Source organism: Leptonychotes weddellii, chromosome 5 (genome assembly GCF_054177405.1).
Source record: "Leptonychotes weddellii isolate Sample4059 chromosome 5, ASM5417740v2, whole genome shotgun sequence".
Classification (NCBI taxonomy): Eukaryota; Metazoa; Chordata; class Mammalia; order Carnivora; family Phocidae; genus Leptonychotes; species Leptonychotes weddellii.
The window spans coordinates 90,183,004-90,201,876 of NC_138373.1; the positions used below are offsets into that span (position 1 = coordinate 90,183,004).

At 37.7% G+C, this 18,873-nt stretch overlaps 1 protein-coding gene across 20 annotated transcripts in view; it reads right to left on the bottom strand.

The window, feature by feature from the left end:
• Positions 1 to 115: 115 nt before the first annotated feature.
• The window catches only part of LOC145721757 (uncharacterized), a 283,701-nt gene continuing 264,943 nt past the window's right edge, over positions 116 to 18,873 (bottom strand). For 6 of the 20 annotated variants that reach the window (XR_014145627.1, XR_014145626.1, XR_014145636.1 and 3 more), the window contains one exon: positions 2,985 to 9,029. Coding sequence is in view for 10 of the 20 variants with exons in the window: in XM_081821393.1 (XP_081677519.1) it covers positions 8,917 to 9,029 (113 nt within the window). In the remaining 10 variants the exon portion in view is untranslated. Of the gene's footprint in view, positions 338 to 2,711; positions 2,763 to 2,984; positions 9,030 to 9,269; positions 9,374 to 11,925; positions 12,015 to 18,873 lie in introns of those variants that run through there. The other 14 variants (XM_081821400.1, XM_081821398.1, XM_081821394.1 and 11 more) reach the window with 8 other exon arrangements.

Sequence of the window (18,873 nt, forward strand, 5' to 3'; positions counted from 1 at the left end):
AAGCACCTTCCCGAAACCAAGAGAAAGGGTCTCCTGACCGAGGGCTTCCTGCCCGCCCCGCGCAGTTTGTTCAGGGGGCGCCCCGGGCTGTTTGCCTTTACCGCTCTTTGCTCCGCTCGCACTTAAGAAAAGTCCCAGGTTCGATTTGGGGTTTGGGTCTGGGCATTGAATTGACTTCTGAAACATTGCTTCTCATTTTATTTCTTACTAAAACTAAGACGATCCAGGAGATGCTGAGCAAATTACTTTTTCTTCCCATCTAAGTGGATCACTTGGGTCTGATGATTATTTCCTGGACTGTGGGCGTGTTTGAACTGTTCCTGCTAAGTCAGTACCACTTGAAAAAAAAGAAGAAAAAAATTTAAAACGTTAAGGCCTCTGGCTTTGACTCCCAATCTCCCCATTTTTCTGAAAAGTTATCTTCTTTTTCTAAAAATGCTAGTTATATATGTAAATAAATTACGTATCCCAGAATGATTACTAGAATTTCTCCAGGTTTGAAAAGTCTGTTAACTCTTTGAGGGCCATCGTAAATTTCCATTGCTGTATGTTACTGAAGTTACCTGGAATTTGACACATCCAAAGAGAAAAAACTTAAAATACAAAATTTGCCATTTATTCCCATTCTTCAAAAATTCTTAAAAGGTTCTTTGATCTTAAAAAAAAAAGTAAAATAAAAGGCAGAAATTGTTCTTATACTGAGCATTTGTGTGACTCTTTACCACACCAATTTTTTTTTTTTTTAATTTTAAGATGTATCTGAGCAGTTGAAAACCCAGTGAATGAAAACAAACATATTCCAAGTCAAGACGCATTTCATCCATTTCACTTTGGTGATTTGAAACTTAGCGACTGCAAAATGAAACTGAGAAACCCAAGCATGGATGTTTTTATCCTTATGTCAAAACTTTTTGACTCTTGATAGCTTTAATATCCAGACCCCACACACACCTCAATCTACCATCTTCCCCGCAGAACACACTACAGCCTTTCCTCTTTGCCTGTCCATCAATTTAATAGAAATATATTAAGAGTACACTTTGTGCTACAATGTGCTAAATACTGGGCTGGGTGACCAAAGTGGCTCAGAGTGTGCCTGTGTGGGTGCGTGTATAAGGGTAACACTATAAAAGTCTAACTTTCTGAGTTAGCAGCTGACTAGGATAGTGAAATTGCCTTTGCTGAAATGATAGTAAGTTTAATAAGCCAATATATCAATCTTTACCTAAAATCCTTACTTTGAGACAATATCTTAATCCCAAAGAGAGACTAATAATAGATTTTTACAGAGACCTTTTCTCCCCCTCCAATTACCCTCAAATTGCCCAGGTAGGAGTACAGCCCTGCCCAGCCCCTTCTTCTCTGAGTTCTTTTCCTTTTTAGATGCAAAGAGTTATCAGAGTTCTCCATGACAATGGAGAGAAGTGTAGAAGGACGGGAACTGGACTCCAAACTCCAAAAAGACAATGGAGGAGATAAAGAGGAAGAGATAAAGGAAACTTGTAAGTGGGATTCCAGATTTCTGAGCTCGGTTTCATTAAGTTTTCCTCTACATTCAGTGGCATCTCTGTTCTATTTAGTTTGGATAAGTTTGGGATTAATTCACTTTAAAATAGGGAGATACCTCAAAAGTCCTCTCAAGCACGAACCAGTAAGTAAATACTTTTTAAAAATTAAACAGTTCTTTGCAGCCCCATCCCTTCCTATCTCAATCTTGTTCTGTCTTCCAGGAAAACAGTGTACAAGTGGTGACATCAGAGATAGGTTTACATTGATAGGCCAGTCCATCATCCCCTCTGCTTCTCTCTTAAGGTGTAAAGCACTCATCTTGGCTAATAAAGGGGCCCAAAAGAAAATGAGATTTCATTCTTGTTACTTAGTCTCTGATTATTTTTAAAGGATTTATAATTGGAGCAATACTACCTTCTAAGACATCTTTTGTCCACTCAAGAGCAATTTAAAACATAAACTATTACAGAAGTGCCTCTCTGAGTGTCATACAGAGTAAGTCACTCATGTAAATTAAAATGGAGCACGGTCCTTAAAGAAATTAGGACACAACTAAAAATAAATCAAGGATAAGTAGGTATTTTACTAAAACAAATTTCAAATTACTGCCCACTACGCTTTTTCAGCCTAATATACACCCCGTTCAGGTATACCCTATATAAAGGGACAAATGCAATGTTACAAAGTCATAAATTCAGAAAAAGAGTTGATAATATAATTGATATTAAAAATAAATGTTTGTGGTCTAGTTATTTAACTATTACCTGCTCTTGAGGAAAATACAGAAAAATAGAAAAAAAGAACAAGAAAATTAAACTATACTCTCCCCACCACTCCCTTGAGCCTGTGGTAGAACAGGCAACATGCACTTTAAGAAGCTGGTCAGCATTAGGCAGGACCAGCGTTGGACAGGCTGAGGTGCCTGTGGTCTGAGCATTGGCTGCATCCAGGCTGGCCCAGGTTGGAAGCAACAATGGCAGCCGCAGCCCCCAGAAAGAGGAGGGGCTCCTCGTGGACATCAACTGGCTTCCACTCCCATCCCCGGATGTATCTCTGCGAATTCTGCCCAGAATTAAAATTAAAGATTATCGAAAATTATCTGTGATCTTGCTCTTGCTCTCAGGCAATAAACTTTGTCAGCAATTTGCTACAAGATAAAAGCATACCCATGTACATTAAAATAAAGCATAGCAAGTACTTACTAGACTTCTTCAAAGAGATCAGGATCTCTGGTTTTGAAAACTGCTGCAACACTGCAAAGCAAATATCCACAGTCTTGGAAACAGCCCTTTCCTTTTGAGATTATTGTATACAACAGAAAAAAGTATTTTCATATGAATGAAATTTTAATGACCTATATTTTTATTTTTACACTTTAATTATACACAAATGAAAAAGCCCCTTTTCTTGTACAACCTCCACAATTTATAGGAAATGTCAGAAAAAAATACGAAAATGCTATGTATCAATTTACATTTAAAATTAAATTCAGGCTTACAACAAACTGATTTGTATGAAGAGTTAAATTTTTTTAGAAAAATTACCCCATCAGAATCATTAGCTCTAGAAATACTATCATTTATATTTTGAAATAATTTCTCAGAAATGTATCTTCATGTTGTCACAACTTAGAAACTACTCTTAACAGTTCTAGTAGCAGTTGGATCAACAGAAAGATGCTTCTCAAAATTAAAATGTATCCAAAAAAATCCTGATTCATAGCATTTGTTGAATTTCATGGTGTAAATATTCTTACCATGGTCAATTTCATGCCACCAACGTGATGTCACTGAAGGCAGAGATGGGAAGAGAGGCCTAGTAGCATAACATTCTACCTAATCTTACCAGACAGATATAGTAGATCTAGATAAGATCAAGATCATATTAACAGTAAAATACAGTAAAATAATTACAACACGAAGAGTTTTGAACATTTATCATCTTTGTTTTTAATCTAATCCATGTAATTACAAGTTTATATAACTACGTGTTTTATAACAGCTGTGTTTAACAACCAGCTTACAAAACTCCTAAATATTTAACAGTTTTTGTGAACTAATATGAGTTGACTCTGGCACACTATCAGATGAAATGAGGTTGGTCATTATTGGTATCGTAATTTTGAATTTGAGTGTAAGTATGGGCAGAGGCAAAGGGATCGCTATCCTTGGGTAGTGAAGAATTAGCCTCACCTAAAGAGAGACCTGGCCTTTGCCTTAGCTACTAGAGATAATCTTTAGGCCCCTGGAATGTCCTGCCTAACAGAAGAGTCTTTGTTTGCCTAGGGCTTTGGCCACCGGACAGTCTAACAATGCAGTTTATGACGGGAACTTTGGGTAACACAACATCAGCTCTGACTTCTGAGGGATCGGGCGACTAAAGATCTTAGCCTGACCTCTGGGAGGGGCTGATGACTAAGGTCAGCCATGCAGGCAGTATGTGATGAGCCCCAGTAAAAACTCTGGACACCAAAGGTGAGCTTTGCCAATGGCAATATTCTGGTCATATTATCACACGTTAATGCCAGGATAGAGACATATACCCTTGACTTCATGGAGAGAAGACAATGGGCATTCTGTGTTTGGTACTTCTCCTGGACTCTGCTCTGGGCGCTTCTTTCCTTGGCTGATTTTCATCTGTATCCTTTTTCTTTAATAATACTTAACTGTGAGTGTAACAGTTTTCAGTGAACTCTATGAATCCTTCCAGGAAATTATCAAAACGGTGGTTTGGGGAACGCCCTAAACTTGCAATTGGTGTCAGATGCGGGGGCACTCTTGTGGAGACTGTGCCCAAATGCTCCTTAATACTATTTTTCTCTTTTAAATTTTTCGGTAATACAAAAGTTTTTATTTTAAGAAACTGGATAGCTATCCCCCAAGAAGAATGGAAGAAATGACAGGCATCACCAAAGCTGTTATACTAAACTCCCTTCTTTTTCCCTATTTAAAATCGTCTGAAAAGGCTATAAAAATAAAACAAAAAGAAAGAAGGAAGGAAGGAAGGAAGGAAGGAAGGAAAGGAGGGAGATTGGGAGAGAAGGAAGAAGGAAAAAAAAACGGTAAAAACCTAGAGTCACTGCATAAATGCTGGTGGAGAGTTAACTTCGGGAACTCATGTGTGATTGTCAGTTTGTAGATGATGAAGCACAAAACGAATGACTATTTTAGAAAAGAAAGAATAAATAATGAGAAAAATCTGAAAGCGTGGTTGGTCTACATAAAATATTTATTAGTCATCAATATTGTTTTATGTCCTATGCTGTACAGTAACACTTTGTTTTAATAGATTCTAATTTAATGTGTCACATTTATCTATGTTTTGTTGAAATACAAAAATTATTCTCCTAAGAAATGCCCCACCTCACAGATGGTCCTGAGGTCCATTCCCCACCTTTCCTCAGAAGGTCTGGGGACAGACAAGATAAGCAGGCTCAGGGCATAAAAAACCTAATAAAATACCTGCCAAAAGTCAATGACATTGCCTGCATCCTACATTATTAAAGTAGTTGGAGAACCTACCATGCCAGTTTTTCTTTGTCAAAAAATAAGATTATATTTGGAGATAAATAACTTCCCTTGAGAAATAACAGTCTCCCATCTTTTCTCACTGTGCTGCTAAGTCTTATTTCTTGGCCTATTTTTCCATATGTGAGATCATCGAGAGGGATACAAGTGAATCTTTTCAGGTCCTGCTGCAGCTTACAAAAAAAAAAGAAGAAGAAGAAGATGTCTTTCAGATTTTATTTTTGGCCATAGGATTTTTGTTGTGGTGGTGATTTTTAAATAACTTTATGTCTTCTTTGCCCGTCTTGGGTTAGGGCTGAATCTTAGGGCCTTTCCGGTTAGACCGAAGACAAAGTAGAAACAGATTCTTGCTTTACAGTTTGTTTCACATACTCTTTCTCTTTCTCTTCTCATTTGTTCAGCGATTTCATTCTTTCCCTCTAAAGGAGTCTGAGGGATTAGGAGAGTGTCTTAGCCATTTGACAACCTTTTTTAAGAGAATGACCATTATACCCACCGAGCAGGGAGCCCGACGTGGGGCTCGATCCCAGGACTCCGGGATCATGACCTGAGCCGAAGGCAGCCGCTTAACCGACTGAGCCACCCAGGCGCCCCGAGTCAAGAGGTTTGATGAGTGCCTGACACATAGCAGGTGTGCTCAGTAAAAGTATAGCCTTGATGAGAGACGGTGATGGTGGTGATGATTGTTCTCAGTCTCTTTTTTCTCAGTAATTTTCTTGCTACTTCTGTTTCTCTCCATTATGGAAAATCTGCTCTTAAACAATTCTTAGACATCTGCTTCCCAATTCCTAACCACTCACTGATTCATTTACTTATTTATTCATTCATTCTGAGAATATGGCTATCAGCCTAACCTAGATTTAGGCTGGACAACCATAGTCTCTTGCTCATCATTGTCTCACTGCAGTTGTGGGCTTGAGACTACACATCTTCTCGGTTCCCGGTGTCAGAGAAAGCCTCAGTTGCCAATGAATCACCCAGCCATTCTGATGTTTCTAATTGGACTGCCAAGATCAAAATTGCTTCTCAAAAAAAAAAAAAACAACAACTTCAATAATATTTTTTTCCAGAACTTTAACCTCACATGACATAACTTTTTAACAATTGCTTCATAGGAAGTTTTTCATATTTCCCCATGGTTACAAAAGAATTACTAGCAAAGTTATTTGGCTATTTTATCATGAAGATTTATCCCTTTCTTCAATCTGCTTTAAAAAAATTTTTTTTTAAATTTCCTTGTGAAACTTATGGTGAGTTTATGGTGAAAATGGACTAGCAAAAAAAAAAAAATAGGATGGTGATGAAAAGACTCTACTTTTCCAAAGATAGTCCTTTCCTAGGATTTTCAAGGACATCTTGGGTTTATTTCCTTTAAAGCTGCAGGTCTGGGGTGCCTGGGTGGCTCATTCGTTAGGCGTCTGCCTTCGGCTCAGGTCATGATCCCAGGGTCCTGGGATGAGCCCAGCATCCCCAGCATCAGGCTCCGTGCTCAGCGGGAGGCCTGCTTCTCCCTCTCCCACTCCCCCTGCTTGTGTTCGCTCTCTCGCTGTGTCTCTCTCTGTCAAATAAATAAATAAAATCTTTAAAAAAAAATAAAAATAAAGCTGCAGTTCTGGAGCTTAAGCTCCTCTGTTCTGTTTGTTATAATGCTAGGGTAGGATATAGTGAACTGATATTCTGGAGAAAACAAGAATGTCAAGGGTATTTAAAAAAAAAGTGAGAGACAATTCTAATCAATCCTCCTTCAGAGGATATATAGAAATCAGATTAAACAACAACATTTACCTCATTAACTTCAGATTCTTAACAGTAGAGAAGAGCCAGGCCAAGAGAAGAAGATAAAGGTGAGCCCAACATTTGGGGCCCTTTTGACTTCAAGGATGAGTGAGAGGCTGAGCAGAGCATTGATCCCAGAGGCACCAGGAAGAATAAAACACTCTTGGAGTCCAAGTTCTGCCAAGGATACGTGTCTTGGTAACCCAACCTTTACATTGGGGCGGGACACTGAAGAAGGCATCCTAGAAATAAAGAGGAACTGGAAGTCGGCCACCACTTCTGACTCCAGCCCAACTTCCAGGGATCTGGATCATCTCAGCAAAGGTGAAAGAAAGACTTTGACTAGCAAAAACAGAAAGACTGTATCACCGGAAAACCAGTACTAAAGGGAAAGCTAACAGTAGTTTTCCGACAGAATGAAAATGATTCCAGATGAAAGTACGGAGGGAGAAGAAGAATGCAATTTAAATGGTAAATATGGTGATATGTGATTAAATCTAGTTGAAACTGCATGCTTACAAATCTATAGAGGCAGAAAGTAGATTACTGGTTGCCAGGGCCTGGGGAGAGGGGTAATGGGGAGGACTGCTAATGAGCACAGGATTTCTTTTTAGAGAAGAGAAAATGTTCTCAAATTATATTGTGATGACGGTTGCACAATTCTGGGAGTACACTAAAATCTACTGAATTGTACACTATATTTATAAAGGTGAATTTGATGGCATACAAATTATCTCTCAAAGAAGCTTTTTAAAAAAAGAACAGAAACATATATTACATCAACAACATGTCAATTAAGGGGGGGGGGCTCCATGGACTTGAAGTGTTCTGAAGTCATTGAATGATCTGGGAAGAGGACAAATTAGGAATTAGTCACTAGTGATGTTTTATGCACATATTACAGGTATGTTGTGTCATATTTCATACAACACACACATATTTTTTTAAAAAGAATGAGAGGCAACAAAGTCAAAGGGGTTAGTACTAACATACACCACTTTTCCAGACAGTTCTTCCTTAAAGAACCCTAACAAAACAGCGATATGGTTTGCAAGTAGACAGAGAATGGGAAGAGAAAACTTTTCTCTTGTTTTTTCTTCCTAAAATGGTGCCTATAAGAGAATTGTAAAGAGTAAATGATATGAATAAACTTAGTAAACACAGTAGGTACAGATCACCCCAAACAATGAAATATGAAGGTTTAAATAATACAACTGACTTATAGTAGGAAAGCTAGGACTTTACAAATATCATTCTGCTTTATAAATGCTTTACTATTGTAAACCTTTTTCACTGGCTTTAAATTACCAAAATCAGGAGCAGCACTGTTCTGTCTGCTCTTGGAGCTTAGCAGATTGCCCGCACACAATAACAAATCAAATATTTGTTACTTGATGGAATATATAAATATTTGAATGCATTCATAAATGGACAGAAGACAGGACTTCCAGAAGCTAGATGTTTAAGATTTCCTCATGGCAGGAGGGAAATACACTTTTTTCTTTTTCTATTACAATATACATTGTAATTATCATCAATGCTTAAAAAATAGAAAGTAACACATTTGTAGAATTTTAAAAATTTCTAAGTGAAAGTGAATAAATTCACACTCTGGAGGTATACATCTGTTACCTCTAGTTATAGGATTCACTTTCTACATTGTCACTTCTGAGTGATGTTAATCCTGATTTCTGATTTAGAACCACTTCACCTGCTTTCCTTTTGGAAAGAAACTTCCAAGGTCAGTGCTCTTCCTCCAGACTGCCTTGCCTAAAATTACGGCAAGTATTCCAAAATCTCCAAAGAAGGAAAGTCCCCAGTCTCTTATTCTTAAGTTTCTCTTCCCTTAAGTTTTCTTTTATTTAACATTATTCAACAGCTATAATTTAAGATCATTTCTTTTTACTATTCAAGTGTGAATGAAGAACAATTCCTAATAAACATTTTTTGTTGTTTTTCTATTGTTAAATGGTTCTCTTCTTATGTAACAATGTTGCTTGAAAGTCAGAATGAACTTGGTCCTTTTCAAATTCAATTTACCAAGCTGTCGGCCCAGCTGTGACTTGAACAGTTTGAACTCCATGGAAGGCGTAGAGTATCTAAATTACATCTCAGAAGAAACTAGCTCAGAGAAAGCCCGTTCCGTCCCACGGGGCGTGGCCAAAATGAAGTCCAGGCCTGGGTGGGTCAATGACAGGAGTGGCCACGAGGTGGAGCCTGCAGCAGAGACAGGAATGGAGGAATTGAGACAGAATGGGTCAGCAGCCAGAGTTCACAGGAGGAAATGCCAGTGGTTATTCGCAGAAAGGAGCCAGAGAATCAGAGTCCTGGAATGAAATGGCATCTCGGAGCAGAAGGGGACTTGTGCAGACAGGCAAGAGCAGAGGGGGCTCCAGTACCCACCACCAGGACAAACCTCACCTTCCTAGGCCTGCATTGAGACCACCCTCCACTGACCTGCTAGCTCTGTGCGGGGACTCTGGTCCTGGGGCATCTCAAAGATGACCAGCAGCTTCTCATAAGCAATAAGACACAGCTCAAAGATGGATGGGAGAATTGTTCTACATGGGAAATAACAGTCATAAAAGAGAGATTTCATTCCACCAAGAAATTTGGAATCAGAGGGTTGGTACAAAAAAAAATTAAGTAGAAAGTCTAATTTTATCACCTCCAGAAGTGACTGGGAAAGCAACATTAGCATGAGATCATCAATGGAAAATGAACTTTGGCTAGTGATGAGAAAAGGAGTTCAGAAAAACATAGTAAGAGTTCATTAAAAAAGTATTGTCATGTGTTTACTTTTTGAAGTATTGGTTTCTATATTTTGATATGGTTTTATTATAGTATGAAGTGTGAATGAATGTTACATTAAATAATATTATATGTACATGATATTGATATTGTTTATCCCCAGAGCCAAGATCTAGAAGTGTCACATCTAGAGATGGTATTTTAAACTCCACATTTAATGACTCAAGAGGCATGGGCATTGGCCAACACAGACCAACCAGAACCAGCCTTCGTTCTTGAGATGGCTTCTGGAAGCTCTTCTCTGGGCTGGGCATTAAGTCTTTTGCTAGGAGTTAGGAGAGGAGGTCCCAAGGGAAGGGCCAGACTAAGGCAGCAGAAGGACAATATCTACCAATACTTATGAGAGCATGTCAATTGTTTCACAAGCTGTGTTACAGTGCACACTCATAGTATCAGCTCTGGTTACAGTGTGTGGGCTAACTCTGACCAGAGGTCTGACAGCACATGGGACTCTGTAGCCAGACTGCTGGGGACGGAATCCTAGACCCGGCATTTCCTAGCTCTGTGACCTTGGGCAGGCTTAAAGAATCTCTAAAAAGCACTGAGGTGAGGATTACAGGACTTAATTTCTGCAGTGCTTAGAAGAGTTTCTGGCACATAGTAAATGCTCAATTTAGCCAATACTGTATCTATTGAGTGGTGATCTGGAACACTGTACGGAGCAGAAAACAAATTATTGTGATTGATTAGCAGTGCATTCCACTGGCCAGGGAAGGGATGTGGCAGTAAGTGCAATAGGCTTGCCAGCTCAGGTCTAGCCCTGAATTCCAAGCTGAGCACATTACATGTCAGCAGCATCAGCACAACCATGATACACAAAGGGAGGACCCTTATAAGCCCTTTGGCTCAAATCCCAACATAAAATCAGTGATGGGCACACCACTTACTCTTTTTCCATACTGGCCATGACGACTGACCATTTTAAGGTCTCGTCGGGCAGTGGCCCTCAAAAAAATAAACTTTGCTTTGGGTCACCATCTGGAAACCTTACAAGTTCTATCTTTCCCTCTGTCCCATCTTTGGGCTCCTGAGAGTTTGGGAGATGGAATTTCCAAAAACTCCATTTACTGGAGGCTGACCATTGTCAGATCTGAAGTCAGAGATCTGATAGGGGCCTGAGATAAGAGGTGTAAAAGCAACACCTGTACTTCTCTTCACCACGCTTGTGCGGTCATTTCATACCATCTTCACACCTCCCAGGCTATAAGTCTTCATCTGCTATGTATTCTCATTATGACCCAAGTTCTTGTGTATATCTTACAAAATGGTGTGATTTCACTAAAAATAATTTGGAATGTAAGTGGCCACTTTGGTGAACTTTTAATATGATGAAAACTGTCTATCTTAGAGATAACTTAGGGCAAAAAGGCAAGACAATTCCTAACAGTCACTGCTTGGCTGTTTTTTTCATGGTAAGAAGCTTCTAACCAAAATTCTGACTTCATGAAAGGATTTTTTTTTTTTTTTTTGGTCCAAAGCTAATGAAAAATGTGGAAAAACTAAAAACATTCAGTTCCACTAAAATCTTGACATTTCCTACACTCTACCCTAACCCCACTTCCTTTGAATACTGCTCTAGCCACCCACTCCTCCTCTTTCCCACTCTCTCCAGGATCCTCTTCTCTTTCCCCCAAAGCCCTCCATCTTGACACATCCTTCTGCTCTGCTCCCATCCCCAAAGGACAAGTTCCTCCAAAAATAAGTCCACCAAAATAGGATAAGAAACAGGTAGATTGTAAGCAAAAGAATTTTTCCAAGTCCTGAGAAAAAAAGACAAAAATTTACCAAGAACTTACGATACTGCTAGAAACTAAGAATCCCTGCCTCCCTGAACTAAAGCAACTAGAACAGTAGGTTCTTCAGATGCTAAAGTCTGGCTGTAAAATGTTAAGTGGAAGGCTCAGAAAAGGATCTAGCTATTCCTGATTCCTTTGAACAGAAGAGAAAACATAAGATGTGAGATAAGGCTTATTTACTGGGGCCACACCCACTGCATTTCCAATAAATGCTGTCATGCAGTCACTGTCATTTGACAGAAGGAACAATGAGGACAGATTTTGTTCTATCACCAAACTTTTATTTTGAGGTGATAAAATCATCTCTAGATTATGACAGTAGTGTAGATCTGCACCAAGACTGCTTTTGTGGCCAACCTCTGGACTAGTCAGAGGTTAGCTAAAAGGGGGGGTTCTTAGAGCTACTACCATCTTTATTAGTTAAGTAATTGCAATCTCAGGATGTCTTGTGATTCACATAACACTTCCTTCATGCAGAACCTCATCTTGACTGCATTAATCCTTACCTTAAGAAATCGCCCAAAATGAAGACTCAGCTTGTTTCTGCTCTCCTGTCCTAAGAATTTCTCGGCCAAACCCATAAGCAAATTAATCCCTAAGTTAGTAGAGGGAAAGAAGTAATAAAAACAATAGCAGAAATTAATAAAATAGACTAAAATAAATAGAATTAATGGAACTGAATTTATAATTAAAACATTTCCATAAAGAAAAACTCTAGGCCCAGAGAACTTTACAAGTGAACGCTATCTAATACTTATGGAAGACATAATAGTAACACTGTAAAAAATCTTTCAGCAAATAGAGGAGTAAGGAAAACTTGTCAACTCTTCTCTAAGTCTAGAATTATGCTATTACCAAAATCAGACAAAGATAGTACTTGGAAAAAAATAGTGATCAAAATCCCACATGTACACAGATGCATAAATAACAAATTTATTCATAGCCAAATTTAAAAAAAAATATTTCTAAATACTAGCAATAAAAAATTGAGAAAGTAAATTAAGAAGAAAAATACGTTTCAATGATATCAAAAACCATAAAATATTCAGGTTAAATTCAACACAATATATTCCAGATCGGTAAAACAAAAAACCAACCAACCAACCAAAAAAACCCAAAAAACAAAAAACCAAAACAAAACCCAGAAAACATTGCTGAGAAAAATTAAAGACTTAAATAAATGGAGATATATGTCATGTTTATGGATTGGTAGCTTCAACATGGTTAAGAAATTAATTTTTCATAAACTGATCGATAGATTCAACATAATTCCAATCAAACTACCAGAAGACTTTTTGGGGGGTGGGTGTGGGGGCGGCTGGAGAGTAGGATTTGACAAACTGATTCTAAAATTTACATGGAAATATAATGGACTTAGAAAAAATCAAACAATTTTGAAAAAGATGAATCAAGTTGTAGGAATTCTACTATCTGAATTCAAAACATCATAAACCAACAGTTATAAAGATGTAGTGTTATACTGGCCTATGGATAAATACATATAGCTCATGGAACAAAATAGAGTACAGAAATAGATCCACATAGAAGGTCAATTGATTTTTGACAAAGGTGCTAAGGTAATTGAATGGGAAAAGATAGTTTTTTCAGCAAACAATGCTGGAAGGTCCATAGGGAAGGAAAATGAACCCCAACCCTTAATTTAGACCATATGCTAAAATTAATTTCAAATGGATCATAGGCCTAAACATAAAGCTTAAACTATAAAAGTCTAGAAGGAAACAGAAGAGAAAATCTTTGTGACCTTGGGTTATGCAGAGGTTTCTTAGAACACAAAAAACATGAATCATAAAAGAAAAAAATTTGATAAATTAGACTTCATCAAAATTAAGAATTTCTGATCTTTGGAAGATGTCATTTAAAAAATTAAATGTACAGTTACAAACTGGAAGAAAACATTTTAAATACATATGACCAAGTACTCCTTTATAAAATATGTAAGGAAGTTATAATAATAAGACAGTCAATCCAATTAAAATCGGAAAAACAATTTAACACACACTTCACAAAAGACAGTTTAAGAATGGACAGTAATCACGTGGAGAAGTACTTAAAATCACAGAGTCATTAGAAAACACAAATTAAAATGATGATGAGGTACCACATCACTAGAAGGGCTGAAATTAAAGCATTTTTTTTCAGGTGTGGCAAGGATAGAGAGCACGTGAAACTCACGCATTGCTGATAGGAATGTAAAATGGTACACGTTTTGGAAAGTAGTTTGACAGTTTCTTCTGAAAAATATGACTGAGCAATTCCACTCCTAGGTATTTACCTAACTGAAATGAAAATATATATTCACACCAAGATCTGTACACAAATATTTATAGCGGCTCTGTAGAGACCCTAAGTGGAAGCAATCTGAAGGTCTGTCAATAGGTAAGTGGGTAAGCAAAATTGTGGTATGTTCATACAATTCAGTATCATCCAGTAATAAAAAGGAGCAATGTGGGTAAATATCAAACATATTACTCTGGGTAAAAGAAGCTAGACACCAAAAGTACATATTGTATTATTCAATTTATATAAAATGTCAGAAATAAAAAACCTCATCTATAGGTGACTGAAAAGTTGCCTAGGCAGGGAAGTGGGAAGTAAGGATTCACTGGAAAGGGGCCAAAGGAAATTTTTAAGGTAAAGAACATGTTCTATATCTTGATTGCAGTGGTAGTTACATAGATGTGTGCATTTGTCTTTAAACTGTACTCTTTTTTTAAAAATGAAGTAAAATCGACATACAACATAATATTAGTTTCAGGTACACAACATAATGACTCGAAATTTGTGTATATTCTGAAATATTACCACAATAAGTCTAGTTAAACCCATAACCATACACAGTTACAGAGTTTTTTTTCTTATAATGAGAACTTTTAAGATTTACTCTCTTAGCAACCTTCAGATATGCAATATAGTATTAACTATAGTCACTATACTGTACATGACATCCCCCTGACTCATTTATAACTGGAAGTCTGTATCTTTTTTTTTTTTTTAAGATTTTATTTATTTGACAGAGAGAAACACAGCGAGAGAGGGAACACAAGCAGGGGGAGCGGGAGAGGGAGAAGCAGGCTTCCCGCAGAGCAGGGAGCCCGATGCAGGGCTCGATCCCAGGACCCTGGGATCATGACCTGAGCCGAATGCAGACGCTCAATGACTGAGCCACCCAGGAGGCCTTGGAAGTCTGTATCTTTTGACTTCCTTCACCCATTTCGCCCACTCCACCCACCCCCACCAATGGCAACCACCAATCTGTTCTCTGTACTAATGAGCTTGTTTATTTTTTAGATTCCCTATATATGGATATCCTAAGGTATTTGTCTTTCTCTGACTTATTTCACTTAGCATAATGTCTTCGAGGTTCATCATGTTGCTGCAAATGGCAAGATCTCATTCTTTTATATGGCGGAATAATTTTCCATTGTATATGTATATATCGCATCTTTAAAATCCATTCACCCATCAATGTACACTTGGTTTGTTCTATATTTGGTTATTGTAAATAATGGTGCAATAAACATAGGGGTGCATGTCTCTTTTTGAATTAGTGTTTTTGTTTACTTCAGATAAATACCCAGAAGTGGAATTGCTGGGTCATAAGGAGTTCTAACTTTAATTTTTGAGGAACCTCCACACCATTTTCTATAATGTCTCCACCAAATTACATTCCTATCAACAGTATATGAGGATTTCCTTTTCTCCACATCTTCCCCAACATGTGTTGTTTCGTGTGCGTGTGTGTACAACAGCCGTTCTGACAGGTTTGAGGTGATACCTCATTGCGGTTTTGATTTGCATTTCCCTGATGAGTAGCGGTGTTGAGTATTTTTTCATGTACCTGTTGGCCATCTGTATGCCTTCTTTGGAAAAATTTATATTCACATCCTCTGCTCATTTTTCAATCAGATTGTTTGTTTTCTTTGCTACTGAGTCATATGAGTTCTTTATATATTTTGAATACTAGCCCCTTATCAGATATATTATTTGCAAGTGTTTTCTCCCATTTGGTAGGTTTGCCTTTCTGCTTTGTTAATGGTTTCCTTTGCCATGCAGAAGCTTTTTAGTCTGATATAGTTCCACTTGTTTATTTTTGCTTTTGTTGTCTTTGCTTTTGTTGTCAAATCCAAAAAATCATTGCCAAAACTGATGTCAAAGAGCTTAACCCTTATGTTTTTTTTCTAGGAGTTTTATGGTTTCAAGGTCTTACATTCAATACATTTAATACATTTTGGGTTAATTTTTACGTATGGTGTAAGAGTGTGATTCAGTTTCATTCTTTTACATGTGGCTGTCCAGTTTTCCCAACACCATTTACTGAAGAGACTATACTCTTAAAATTGGTGTATCTTACAGTGTATAAAATATCTCAATAAAGTTAGTTTTAAAAATAATTATTTAGCTGTGCCATATAGAAAAATTGCAGATATTCAACAAATTATGATTTATAAAAATGTCATTTTTACAGATAGCTCAAATTTATGAATGAATGAAATATATTATTTAGAATTAATTAAAATTGAATTTTTGAAGGAGTTTTTACCAGAAGTAATATTTGTGTGATAATGGGGAGACTTTTAAAAATGACAAATATACGCATCTTCCCCTTAAGAATCACTTTAAGCCACTATTTTTGGTGGATAATTGGAACTGGTAAGAAAAAAGTCATTGAATGCTATTTTAAGTTTTGGGATCTCTTATACCTAGTTACTTTTAATCAACTTTAATCAAGAGTGAGATAGCCCTATCTACCACAAATTTAACTCAACAAACATAATATTCTCAAAAAGATGTTGGAATATGGTCTTAAAAATAATAATTTTATAAGTAAAAAAATTTATTTTCTTCTCAGTAGAAAACTAGGAATACTAATTTCTTAGGATGAAGACAATATTTGAAAAACTGCTTAACAAGAATTATAAAAGCACTCTGGGGGGCACCTGGGTGTCTCAGTTGGTTAAGCACCTGACCTTTGATTTCAGCTCAGGTCATCTCATGTTCCTGGGATTGAGCCCTGTGTCAGGCTCTGCACTGGGATTCTCTCTCTCCCTCTGCCCCTCTCCCCTCTTCATTCTCTCTCTCTCAAAAAATAAAATTAAATAAAAATAAAAATAAAAGCATTCTGGAATTGTTGAATCATTATATTGTATACCTGAAAATAATATAACACTGTATGTTAACTATACTAGAATTAAAATAAAATGAAGTAAGAGTTATAAAAGCATTTAAAGATAAAATTTGGGGCACCTGGGTGGCTCACTCAGTTAAGCGTCTGTCTTCGGCTCAGGTCATGATCTCAGGGTCCTGGGATCGAGCCCCGCGTCGGGCTCCCTGCTCAGCGAGAGCCTGCTGCTTCCTCTCCCTCTCCACTTGTGCTCTCTCTTACTATTTCTGTCTCTCTCTCAAATAAATAAATAAAATCTGTAAAAAAAAAAAAAGATAAAATTCAAGATACCCTCCATAACATTCAATGAAACAATGTCATTTGCCTAATTTAGAAATCTTAGTTTAAAAAAAAAGAAATCTTCAGGGGCGCCTGGGTGGCTCAGTCGTTGGGCAGCTGCCTTCGGCTCAGGTCATGATCTCGGGGTCCTGGGATCGAGTCCTGCATCGGGCTCCCTGCTCTGCGGGAAGCCTGCTCTTCCCTCTCCCACTCCCCCTGCTTGTGTTCCCTCTCTCACTGTGTCTATCCCTGTCAAATAAATAAAATCTTAAAAAAAAAGAAAAAAAAAAAAACACAAATCTTCAGACACAATTACATCAATGTAGTCAATTTCAAAAAGCATGAAATTCTTGTTTCTCATATTGTTTTGTCCTATATGTGTTTATGTTTCTATTTTAGGATGATTAAGAAATTTACTGCGGTCAAGAAGTCCTTCTGGGAAAAAAAATAAAACCTATTGAGGTGCATTATTTCAAAAATAGAATAAGGAAAAAAGAGCAGCAAATAGACTGTGACAACCTGGAAAAGCAGTGACAACATAGTCAGCTTTTGTTCTTTATCAGCTCCTTCTTAAATATTTTCCTTCCTGGGGCGCCTGGGTGGCTCAGTCGTTGGGCGTCTGCCTTCAGCTCATGTCATGGTCCCAGGGTCCGGGAATCGAGCCCCACGTCGGGCTCCCCGCTGAGCGGGGAGCCTGCTTCTCCCTCTCCCACTCCCCCTGCTAGTGTTCCCTCTCTCGCTGTGTCTCTGTCTGTCAAATAAATAAGTAAAATCTTAAAAAAAAAAATAAATAAATATTTTCCTTGCTGACATCCAAGTGGTTAGATCAACTGTCAAGGAGTGGTTAGCTTCTAAAGGGCAAGCTAAGGTATTTGAGGCCAACTGATGTAACACATATACTAGAAGCATTTCAGGTAAAATTGGTCTCTTGGTAGGATTGCCAGATAAAATACAGCGTCACCAGTTAAATTCATATTTCAGATAAAATTTTCACTATAGGTATGCCCCATGCAGTATTTATTATACTAAAAAGTATTTATTATTTATCTGAAAGTCAGAATTAACTGGGTGTCCTGTATTTTTATTTGCTTTATCTGTCAACCCTATCTCTTGCAGTGATTAATATAATTCAGTAAAATAATAGTTCATAATCTGTTAGGGATTTTGTAAAATAGACTTAACATATTCTTAAAACAGAATTGAACAAGCTGGCAGAGTTCCTTCCTTATCTTTCAGGTACATTGTCAATATTGTTTTCTGGATAACAAATGTTACTCAACTGTATGGATAAAAAGCAAGTAATTAAGTAATAAAACCCATTTGTATGGGGGAAATATTCAATACCCCATTGCTTCAGTAAAGGCTATAATGGTTCTGGATTGCATAAAGTTCAACCTCCAGAGAGGAAAAAACTTTTCTGAGAAAGGTTGACAGGAAGTACATCTTAATTTCCTTTGGGAAATTCCCCATGCATTTGTCTATGGCACTCTCCTCTGTACACACACACACACACACACACACACACACACACTTTCTGTTTGTTTCTGTTGCAACAGAGTTCATTTTATCTGAAAGAAGTTAGAAGGTGTTTACTTGGACTATGTCATTAACATTTCTAACTTGTTGAGTGGTTTCCATGTTTCTCAGAGGTCTTCACCCTGTAAAGGCTGATGGATGGGCTGACAGAGCCTTCTAGGCTTCGGTTGGTGTAATGTGAGCTCAGTGCCTGGAAACAATAAAACAGCAATTTTCTGAGAGAAAATTTTGCCTGCAAAAGAGCCAGGAACATAAAAGCCTTTTCCGTTTCCCACCCTAAGCCTCTTCTTTTCTCTCAGTCCCAGGAGGGGTTTGGGAGACTGTATCCTGTCAGGTTAATTGAGGGTGACGTCAAATGTCATCTCAGCGGCGACTATCATGGCTAGAAGGGAGAGAGCCCTGGAGCAGGAATCAGAAGAGCTGGGCTCTAGTGTGGCCAGAGTGGAGGCTTCAAGTC